At 42.7% G+C, this 11924-nt stretch overlaps 1 protein-coding gene across 1 annotated transcript; it reads right to left on the minus strand.

The window, feature by feature from the left end:
• Nucleotides 1–5485: 5485 nt before the first annotated feature.
• Nucleotides 5486–6142, minus strand: LOC120062174 (neurogenin-1-like). Its single transcript, XM_039011979.1, has one exon. The coding sequence runs from the start codon at nucleotides 6140–6142 to the stop codon at nucleotides 5486–5488; it is 657 nt and encodes a 218-aa protein (XP_038867907.1).
• Nucleotides 6143–11924: the final 5782 nt, after the last annotated feature.

The raw sequence follows: 11924 nt of genomic DNA on the forward strand, positions 1-11924 counted from the left end.
TTGATACGAGCAGCTCTTCTGACTTAGTCTTTATTAGAGTACTGATACGAGCAGCTCTTCTGACTGTAGTCTTATTAGACTACTTGATACGAGCAGCTCTTTGACTGTAGTCTTTATTAGAGTACTTGATACGAGCAGCTCTTCTGACTGTAGTCTTTATTAGACTACTTGATACGAGCAGCTCTTCTGACTGTAGTCTTTATTAGAGTACTTGATACAAGCAGCTCTTCTGACTGTAGTCTTTATTAGACTACTTGATACGAGCAGCTCTTCTGACTGTAGTCATTATTAGACTACTTGATACGAGCAGCTCTTCTGACTGTAGTCTTTATTAGACTACTTGATACGAGCAGCTCTTCTGACTGTAGTCTTTTATTAGACTACTTGATACGAGCAGCTCTTCTGACTGTAGTCTTTATTAGACTACTTGATATGAGCAGCTCTTCTGACTGTAGTCTTTATTAGACTACTTGATATGAGCAGCTCTTCTGACTGTAGTCTTTATTAGACTACTTCTTGACTCCATAATAAATCTGGAATAGTTTAACGTGCGAGTAGTACTATTGTTATTTTTCATTTGATTGGGACATAATGTATGTTTTAGTTCTTATCTTAACGACTCCATAATTATTTATTTATACCGTCAACGTGTTGGCTAAGTATCGCATGCTGTCAAGACAACTAGGTGCTAAGAAGCAGTTTGTGATACTTAGACCTGGTGACAACACCAATTAGACAGAAAATAAGCCTTTATTTTACCAACAAGTCATTAACCCTCCTAATCATCCAGCCAAGCTGCCAGCTAACCTCAGGTCTTCAGGAACCATCCTGGTGATGACAGACTGACAAGGTGTGAGGGGTTAGGGTCTGTCTGATAGGTCCTGATGGGTCCTTAAGGGGAGGCTTGCAACCTGGGGATCATTCCCCTCCCTGACCTTGAGGTGGTGTGGGTTGAGACAGACAGGGGGTATCTGCAGGAGTAGTGGGGGACAGGTGGAGGGAGTTGTTGTTAGCTAGCTTTAGCTAATCCCTGTGTTTGGGATGAGACGGCTGATAGACTTAATCTTCAAAGAGAGGTGACAACCCAAAACAATCAACCAATCAGGGGAGGAGGGTTGTGCAAATTATCAATCAGAGGAGGAGGGTTGGGCAAATTATCCATCAGAGGAGGAGGGTTGGGCAAATTATCAATCAGAGGAGGAGGGTTGGGCAAATTATCCATCAGAGGAGGAGGGTTGGGCAAATGATCAATCAGAGGAGGAGGGTTGGACAAATGATCAATCGGAGGAGGAGGGTTGGACATATTATCAATCAGAGGAGGAGGGTTGGACATATTATCAATCAGAGGAGGAGGGTTGGACAAATGATCAATCAGAGGAGGAGGGTTGGACAAATGATCAATCAAAGGAGGAGGGTTGGACATATTATCAATCAGAGGAGGAGGGTTGGACATATTATCAATCAGAGGAGGAGGGTTGGACATATTATCAATCAGAGGAGGAGGGTTGGACATATTATCAATCAGAGGAGGAGGGTTGGACATATTATCAATCAGAGGAGGAGGGTTGGACATATTAGGTGTATCTGGAGTTCAATTCAACCTTATTAGTGTGGATTTATGTATTTAATCATGTATTTTCAACTGTTTCTGTGCTCCCTGGATATATACCAAAAATATTTGCTGCACTGAATTGGAGTCCTGAGTCCACAATAATCACTTTTTGATTTCTCATAAATTGTATTTAACATATCTTCAATTTTTGTGAATGTAAATGTCATGCTATTCCCCCCCCCCCCCCCCCCCCCCTCACACACCTGGATGTTATTGTTTAATCAATCTACACAGCAACATTATGACTCACTAGGTGTCCAGTTGCCGTTCATTCATCTCTCCCTGTCTGCCCCACGTGAGCCCAATTCTCCACTCCTCCCTGGGGTGACAGTCCTTAATGCCCTGAGCCAGAGGCCCTTTCCTGGGCGAACATGAGCCTTGAGGGTTGGCAACTTGCTGCTACTACCATCTTGACACAATCAATGTTTAATGGCCGCTGTTAAATTATGTACAGAATGGAGGTACCTCTAAGAAGACCTAAAGCCATCCAGAAATGTCTGTCCCTCTGTTGTCTCCAAACATGAATAAAGAGATAGAGGGGGATGAGGGAGGAGGGGGGAAGAGGGTGGAGGAAGGAAGGAAGGAAGGTGTGGGGGGTGGAGGGAGGGAGGGAAGAAGAAGAGTGTTCGAAGTTGGAGGTTTTCAACTCAATCTGTCTGGGATGAGCTGAAAACTAGAGAGGAAATGATTCAGATACCCTTCTCTTCTTCTTGTACCACATTATGGAACAACATATTCAGATGCCCTTCTCTTCTTCTTCTACTACATTATGGAACAACATATTCAGATGCCCTTCTCTTCTTCTTCTACCACATTATGGAACAACATATTCAGATACCCTTCTCTTCTTCTACCACATTATGGAACAACATATTCAGATACCCTTCTCTTCTTCTTCTACCACATTATGGAACAACATATTCAGATACCCTTCTCTTCTTCTTGTACCACATTATGGAACAACATATTCAGATGCCCTTCTCTTCTTCTTCTACTACATTATGGAACAACATATTCAGATACCCTTCTCTTCTTCTTCTACTACATTATGGAACAACATATTCAGATACCCTTCTCTTCTTCTTCTACCACATTATGGAACAACATATTCAGATGCCCTTCTCTTCTTCTTCTACTACATTATGGAACAACATATTCAGATGCCCTTCTCTTCTTCTTCTACCACATTATGGAACAACATATTCAGATGCCCTTCTCTTCTTCTTGTACCACATTATGGAACAACATATTCAGATGCCCTTCTCTTCTTCTACTACCACATTATGGAACAACATATTCAGATGCCCTTCTCTTCTTCTTCTACTACATTATGGAACAACATATTCAGATGCCCTTCTCTTCTTCTTCTACTACATTATGGAACAACATATTCAGATGCCCTTCTCTTCTTCTTCTACTACATTATGGAACAACATATTCAGATGCCCTTCTCTTCTTCTACTACTACATTATGGAACAACATATTCAGATGCCCTTCTCTTCTTCTTCTACCACATTATGGAACAACATATCCAGATACCCTTCTCTTCTTCTTCTACTACATTATGGAACAACATATTCAGATACCCTTCTCTTCTTCTACTACCACATTATGGAACAACATATTCAGATACCCTTCTCTTCTTCTTCTACTACATTATGGAACAACATATTCAGATACCCTTCTCTTCTTCTACTACCACATTATGGAACAACATATTCAGATGCCCTTCTCTTCTTCTTCTACCACATTATGGAACAACATATTCAGTTAAAAACTAATATTGTGTAAGGGGTATTAGTAATACCGATGGATACTAAGCTGGTTTTTGGTTTGATACTGATAATTTCAATAGCCTACCAATCCAATTAAAAAAGTATTTTGGACTGCGTAGGGCCGACTGGTGATAATTAGCTTGCAGGTGCAGGAGCTATGCGTCGGTTAATCCTGGTGGTCCTATTGCTCATGGCCTCCTGCATATGAACAAAGAGTTATATTCACATAGCGTGTACACAATAACGTGCCACCACTGATGAGACGCATGAACCCATTACTACAACACAACCCAGAAACAGGTGGCATTGCATTACAGTATCCCGTAGTCCAACTAACTACACACGAATCCCCAGAACATAACTTGGCCACTTGATGTTTATTCAAACTTGTATAAAACTTTTGTTGAATTAAATTCAAGTTAGTTGGGGGGAATGTGACGCCTAATAGTGTCTTGGTGAAAGACGTACATCCGACAACAACTCCAACAGAAGAGGTGAATAGTCAGATGATATTATTTGGTCCTTGGCAGGCTGACATCCTCTCTATTTTTTATTTTTTATTCATGTAAATTGGCACGTGCTTGTCCCGGTAGGGCTGGTAGCATTCCTATTATGCTCGTCTATCCCCGACACGTGCAGATACAAGAGCCGTGGCAGGACCTCACGCCGCCGAACCTCCAACTGGAGAATTTAACCTGAATCCCTTCAGAAATAAAACATATTTCCTGGGCGGGATGGATGATTACAACAACAACAACAAAAACTCTAAGGAAAACCTCTTTAAATGCATATCTGGTTTGGGAGAAGAACATGCTATCGAAGCTTTCCAATGAAAATGTCATAAACTGGTCCTACACATGCAAAGGCATCAATACATTTTCCAAACGGGATGCGATGTAATTTATCAGTGTAAAGTGTAACAATTTGAATATTTATTTTAATCTGCCTTCTACAATTTATATATATATCAGATTTTATTTGGCCACATTAACAATCTTAGAATTTGCTATTTTGCCTGTTGAAAGTCCCAGAAGAAGATACATTCAACAGTGCTGATGGTGGTCATGGGTGATGAGCTGCTGTAAAACCTCAACCGATGGATGCACCTGCGGTGCTCTCGCTCTCTAAAACCGTTATCTTATTAATCACACCCGTTTGTTTCATGAACAGGCCACGCGAGGAAACTAACTGCTCTTGTAATTAATTTCATAATTATGACAATGATTGTTGTGTTTATGGGGTTTGCGATGCGCTTTATCAGCACGCTTTGAGTGTTCTACTCCCAGCAACTAAGAAACATTCGAAGAGTCCAAACACTGAGAAATATATTTTTTTAAAGTTATATTTTTATTTGTAGAAAAATGGTTCACACACTTTTCATGTAAATAGAATAGAAATCTATTTATATACAAAATACATTATGACAGGCGAAACTTTAATAAATAAATGTTTTAAAAACGTCGTAGAAGGGTCCTCTCTAGACCCTTCGTGGGATTGAGTCTTTCTATTGAACAGGATTGCAGTTTTCAGGGGGTCCATCTCCATAATGTATGAGGCCAGGTCCTTGTCTTCTGACTGCCTTTCACTCTATTGTTAGAGCGGTGAAACTGAATTTACACGCTCGTTTTTCTGCATTATCGCTCTACTAATTGTAAAATTGACTTTTCACCTCAGTCTACAAAAGCAAATCTGTCTTCTTCTTTTTAGTGATAATACTCGTCTAATAGAGGTTAAGGTCAAGATCTGTGAAGTGGACTTCTAATAGGAATCGTATGCGCTGGAGAAAAAAAAAAGTGCAAATGTTTTTTGAGGAATATTAAACGTCTAACAAAACAATCATACTCAACTTAGAAAAGTCGACAAAATTAAATTAATGTTCACCCCGAATGTAAATTAGAGCATGTAAAAATAGGAAAACAAAATAAACTGTATAAAACACACCCACAGAGACATGGGTTAATAAGGCAAACAGTGATATCATTCCGTTTTGTCCCTTTCAACAGACTAACTGAAGAATGCATTCAGTCATTATTCTGCTATCACTCTATTGTAACAATCTCGCAGTCTACAAAAGTTTGTGGTAAGGCTTTAGTTCAGTTAGTAGGACATGCCTGGTACAAAGTTGTGGTAGCTGTACTGTCGAACATCAGTCTGGAAACACCCATAGTCATTCTGGGCGGCTGGGCTGCTGGGGCTTGAAGTGCAATAAGACGGAGAGGAGGAAGAGGAGGACGCGCTGGAGCTCCAGGAGCAAGCATCGCTGGCCGGACTCAGGGTGTCCATCACGCGCAGGTTGGGAAGCAAGAGAGGCGCATCAGCCCGTGACTTGTTCTGGCGCTGTTCAATATCCGCGATGCGTATGGTCTCGGAGAGTGCCCAGATGTAATTGTGAGCGAAGCGCAGAGTTTCGATCTTGGTGAGTTTGCTGTCATCGGGGAACGCCGGTAGAACGGTCCGGAGGGTCTCCAAAGCGTCATTCAGGCTGTGCATTCTGTTCCTCTCGCGGTCATTTGCCTTTACGCGCCGGTTCTTCTTTACCACGTGAACGGTGGCTTCGTTCCTCGCTCTGCCTCTGCGTCTCTTCTTCTGTCCCAGATCCGTAGCGCACGAGCCCTGGCTGTCACTGGCCGGGGAGGCGGGCTTGCCGATGGAGGATGACGGGGAGGAAGCGTGCATGCTGCTGCACGAGTCTTCGTCATCTTGCATAAAGTAGTCGCAGCTCGAACTGTCCATGTCAGAGTAAACGGTCTCCATTGCGGTGCACATGATGTTTTTCCTGCAGAAATAAGAGGAGAGGGAATGGGTTAAACACTTTAAATGCAAGAGCGCATGGTCAAGTTTGGAAAGCAGGCCTAGTCAAGGCAATGGCGAAGGACTCTGGGAGCAGAACGAAACCCACCTTAGTAATCTGGTTGGAGAAGGTACAGTATCAGTTGTCTTGCAAGGAGCCAAAGTCCGAAAAGTAGTTGGAATGAAGAGTACAAGGCACGCGTCTTGCTCTTGCGCTTGAATCAGCTCGTGTGAGCGAATGAGCCTGGCACACGACTGGCCTCAGATACCTTATATACCCTGGTCAGACAATGGTCGTACACCTCTCGCGCTGGCATTTGTGTGAAGGATGGATGAATGGGGTGCATCAGGTCTGCCCCGTGCCGCACTGCCATCTCATTAGCATAATGTATGCCTGTTATTTGTTCGCGCTTCGAAGCGTGCCTGTAATCACGACCGTCCAATGAGAGCAGGGGACCGCTGCCCAGCCACGCGAGCACCACTGTTGCTATCCATCCCTGGACCAAACACCAAGCCCACTTTAAGTTAAACCTTTAAAGTTAAATGAAAGAAGAAGATGAGCAAATGACGAAGCGCTTAGCCCCCCGAAGCAAGGGCACGCTCCAAAAAATAAATTCGTTTATCTTCTGTCCAAGATTCGGTATTTCCTATAGAACCGAATATGTAAAAGCAAAAGGCATTTCTTATATATCGAAATGAAATAAAATTTGGATTTTGAAAATGTTGGAAAATGAGACTGTTTTCCAAGTTTTCGAACAAAACACAAAAGTTGCTGTAGAAAAATGCATGCTTAAACATTCGCATTTTAGGGCTATAGCCTATCTAGCATCTAAAACAGGACAGGTTACTTCGCCTTCACAACTTTCTCCACACATCTACAGTCAACCCTGGCTAATTAACATTCAAAACATGAAGGGCACAGCAGTAAAAATGTCTAGCGCATGGATTGGACAAATTTTTTAAAGGGTTTTTAAAGACATCTTTATGAGACAGGCATACCAATTTCCATTAATTATTCTATTTATTCCATGTCCAGGATCTCGCCTCTCCTTTGAAAAAGTGGATGGGGGCACTATTTAGAAATAGTTTGGCCAGGGACCTGCAGTGCCTTTCTGCTGGCGGTATAATGAGGGTAGAGGGACAGTCATTTATAAATAATTACACAATGTTTAGAGTCTTCGGCCATGTATAATATATCAAAGCGATTATAAGGTGAATTGTTCCAATTGTAGGCGTTACGCGTCGCCCCTCACTTCTTTTCACTCCTTCTACGCGTTGTCCCTCGTCCAAATTCGGGCTCCTCTGGGCTTTTGTCACCCATTTTTTCAGCCTGAGCCACTCTATTGGCGTTATTCTTATTCAAATAGTCTTAGCAGGAGCAAAACACCCCGGCTCTAAGGCATGTTCCTAGATTCTATATCTCAAATAATTTGAGCGTATTTGTTGGTCTAAATTCGGGGCATGTTAATGTCATATATAATGCCTTATATGATCATTATTTCCATTTGTAAAAAGTCGAAGTTGTGACAAAGACTATTGATGATGTTGCCACACGCCGGAGGTCGGTTTATGAGGAAAATAACTTGTTAAACTCTTACAGACAAATGCTGTGCTCGGAAGAGCCAACCTACTGGGCTTGGGATCGATTTTATTGTTACAATACAATCAGTAATAACATCAAAGACGAGGAACAGCTTGAAGGTCTATTTTTGTTTTAGTTTGGACATTCGTAGGTAGTCATGCTTTATTGCTCTTGTAAAATGATAAAAGTTAACATTTTTACAATATGACTTAGTTGGTTTGCCCTAGAAGTGTGAGCCTGCATGGAGACCAGGCTGGTTTTGCGGATAGGACAAGTTGTCTGGGTGGTAGAGAAAGCAGAGTTTTCTGCCCACACTTGAGAGAGAGGTTGCCTGGGTGATGCTGTGACAGGATTAGGCACAAGAGCACGAGATGTGATTACATTTCAATAGCAGAAACACGTGAGAAAGTGAAACAACCGAATTACCCAAAGTAGGGTCTCAAACTCAAGAAAATATAGAAACAAATAAGAACGAAAAAGTTATTCCATTCAGAAAATCAAATCTATTCAATTGTGTTATTAGACCACCCCTGTGATCAATTTGTTGAATTATTCGTTTTGATTTGAAATATTTTAGCATGAATTATGTTGAATCAAAGCTGATTTATTAAAGTAGAGTAGGTTGTAATATCACATTTGTACGGCAGGTGCTAAACTCGTGGTTAGGAATAAATAAATGCATTTTGCAAGGTGTTATACTGGTGAGGTCATAATACCTCTATTGACACTAGAGCAAAGGAAGTGTGGGGGATAGACTCTCTCCATTCTCTAGCGGCATATTCCTCCATTTATTTCATATCTATTTATACAACCTGAATTAAAATTCAATTTTGTATTTTTGCAAAAGCATTAATCCCCGGGTATTAACGCGATTACTGTCTGCTAAAAGATCTTTGAGTCAGAAAGTCTGAACGGAGTTTTCAGATGTTAATCCGCTGTTTAATCCCTTCCCTTGGCGTTCAGGCAGCAGCCCAGGCGAGCATAGTTTTTTCCCCCTTCTTGTTAAAAACTCAAGCAGGGTAGAATAGGGCCATTACTTTTCAATGGTAATTCATTCCTTAGTCCAGTGCTTCAATTGTACCCAGATACGACTCTCCACATCTCAAAGCTCCCCTTTCATCTTTGTAAAGGCATTAGCCAGAAATAGAGAACAAGAAAACAAGTCCCTTGCTTACAACCGTGATGGAAACAAACTTATTTGTAGCAAACTGTGGTATCTTTCTATGGATTCACGGTTTCTTGGACAGTTCAGTTCCATTTTACACCCACTGTGTTCATTTCTAAATAAACAAATAAATATGTGTAATATTCTCCTGGAGAAAAATCCAGCATTCCTACCCTTCCAAAGACCAGGCTGGATAAATGCCCCTAACCTTAAAATTAATGATATATTCCATGCAACATGTCTGGAGAACAGAGGAATGTTATAGAATAAACTCTAAAGAATGTTTATTTTGTTATTTTTTCAGGTCCAATGTTAATTGGTGCACATCACAAATGAACACATAATTAGTTGACTTTGGTCAGTTAGGGGCGGCTGGTGGTTAGAGCTTTGGGCCAGTAACCGAAAGGTTGCTAGATCGAATCCCCGAGCTGACAAGGTAAACATCTGTCGTTCTGCCCCTGAACAAGGCAATTCCCCGGTAGGCCGTCATTCTAAATGAGAATTTGTTCTTAACTGACTTGCCTAGTTAAATAAAGGTAAAATAAAAATTTGTCAGATTTACTTATTTTGTTATAAGTGTTTTATTCTGTTGTAAGGGATGCTACTTTACCCACACAATCATTCAAACGTTACGTTTAATAGTATTTTTTTGTGTGCACATTTTCCAAATTAGAGTGAAAAACATTTTATTCAAATTGATAGTCTTTCAATAAATATTGAATTGTTTTCGCCTATAAGAAAGCACATATAGCTCCAAACCAAAGCAAGACGCTCGACACTGTTTTGCAGAGGCAAAACCTTGAAATGGGCATGCTGTCTGTGGACGGATGTTGTTGTTTGCCTATGGGTAGCCTATGCATATGCACCCACCTTCCTCTATTTTAAATGTTTTTATTTATTTAATCTTTATTTAACTAGGCAAGTCAGTTAAGAACAAATTCTTATTTACATTGACGGCCAAACCCGGACGACGCTGGGCCAATTGTGCGCTGCCCTTTGGGACTCCCAATCAGACCGCTGCTCCACCCGGGAGCCATCTTTAACCATACACCTGCTTGTTTGTGTTTTGGGAGAAAGTTAGCCAATCATGCTTCTATCTGTGATACCTGTATTTTTGAATTGGGAATATCTTAGCTCAATTAGATTTCCAAACAGGTGCTATTATTATAATGTAATGGAATCTCATTTAGGGCAGTCTGAATGCTAATGACGTGGCCTCATTGTGAAGCGGTTTCTAAACTGCAGCAGTTCGTGAACCTGCTGCTATCAATCACATGTTCTGGTCTAAATACAAGTCCTATTCACTTGTCTTCATGTATTTACACAAGTGCATAATTTACCTCTAGTTTACCCTGCATTAGGGTCCACAATGAGCATGGTGTCTCTAAACGCGTTCTAATTCTAAAGATCCATGGCAACGATTGAGCAGATTGAGGAAACGGTTTGCTGCAGATTTAAACAGTGTTAAAAGAAGAACAAATATACAGCAATACTTTACTGTGATGTAGAACCTGACCTCATCAGCAGAGTAAACACCACCGTATGGCCATAGGCCCCTGGAAGGGATGTGGTCCCTAGAGCTGTTGGCAACACCACGTCTATGTGCTGTACACCCAGGAGACGGCTTTCTATTATATAACAGCAGTTTATTTTGCTAGGATTCTGAATTGAATGGTGTGTTATCACCTTTTACATATGATTCATATGATTGTTCATATGATTCATATGATTCCTCTGAATAATAATACTGATCGTGGTTATAACATAGTAATAACAGTATACTAATACATTTTTGGAGTTTCAACCATATTTTCCATTCAACCGTTCCCTGTATGTTGACTGTTGACTATATCCCAATAAAAGTTTCAATACAACACCTCTTGGTGCTAGCCTTTCTGGTACCCTGAACTGGACTTCTCTAGTTCCCTGAACTGGACTTCTCTGGTAAGGTTCTGTTGCAGAGATGGCATCACTTGTGGCGTCTCGACTGAGCCATATGGTTTGGAGTGCAATAACTTGAAGCCGGTGCCAACAATGGAGTAATTGAGAAGGGGAAAGGGTCTGAGCTTGACTCGACAAAGCTGCAAAAACTCCCTCTTTCACTCTAATGAAGCTGTTGTCTGCTGAGTCTGTGTGGGGTTGGGGGGTGGGGGGTAGGGGGACGTGATTTGTCATACAATCTGAAACTTTAGGAGGGCCGGAGAAAGCCCTCCTCTCCATATGTCTGCTTATTTTGCATCTGAAAGCTACTGGTTAAGAGAGAAGGGGAGAGAAGAGGAGAGATGGGGAGAGAAGGGGAGAGATGGGGAGAGAAGAGGAGAGGAGGGGAGAGAAGGGGTGAGACGAGGAGAGAAGGGCAGTGGTGGACCTGCCATTACAGCCAGAAGAGTCAACTGCCTCAGGCCCCACATCAAGGGGCCTCGTCAACTGGGCATAATAATAAATAATAATACTAGTGATAATTTATTTTATTTATTCGTTTGAGGCCCCCCCATGCTCCACTCGAGGCCCCCCCATGCTCCACTCGAGGTCCCCCCATGCTCCACTCGAGGTCCCCCCATGCTCCACTCGAGGCCCCCCCATGCTCCACTCGAGGTCCCCCATGCTCCACTCGAGGTCCCCCATGCTCCACTCGAGGTCCCCCCATGCTCCACTCGAGGTCCCCCCATGCTCCACTCGAGGCCCCCCCATGCTCCACTCGAGGTCCCCCCATGCTCCACTCGAGGCCCCCCCATGCTCCACTCGAGGTCCCCCGATGCTCCACTCGAGGTCCCCCCATGCTCCACTCGAGGTCCCCCCATGCTCCACTCGAGGTCCCCCCATGCTCCACTCGAGGTCCCCCCATGCTCCACTCGAGGCCCCCCCATGCTCCACTCGAGGTCCCCCCATGCTCCACTCGAGGTCCCCCATGCTCCACTCGAGGTCCCCCGATGCTCCACTCGAGGCCCCCCATGCTCCACTCGAGGCCCCCCATGCTCCACTCGAGGCCCCCCATGCCC

The sequence above is a fragment of the Salvelinus namaycush genome, chromosome 17 (assembly GCF_016432855.1).
Source record: "Salvelinus namaycush isolate Seneca chromosome 17, SaNama_1.0, whole genome shotgun sequence".
Classification (NCBI taxonomy): Eukaryota; Metazoa; Chordata; class Actinopteri; order Salmoniformes; family Salmonidae; genus Salvelinus; species Salvelinus namaycush.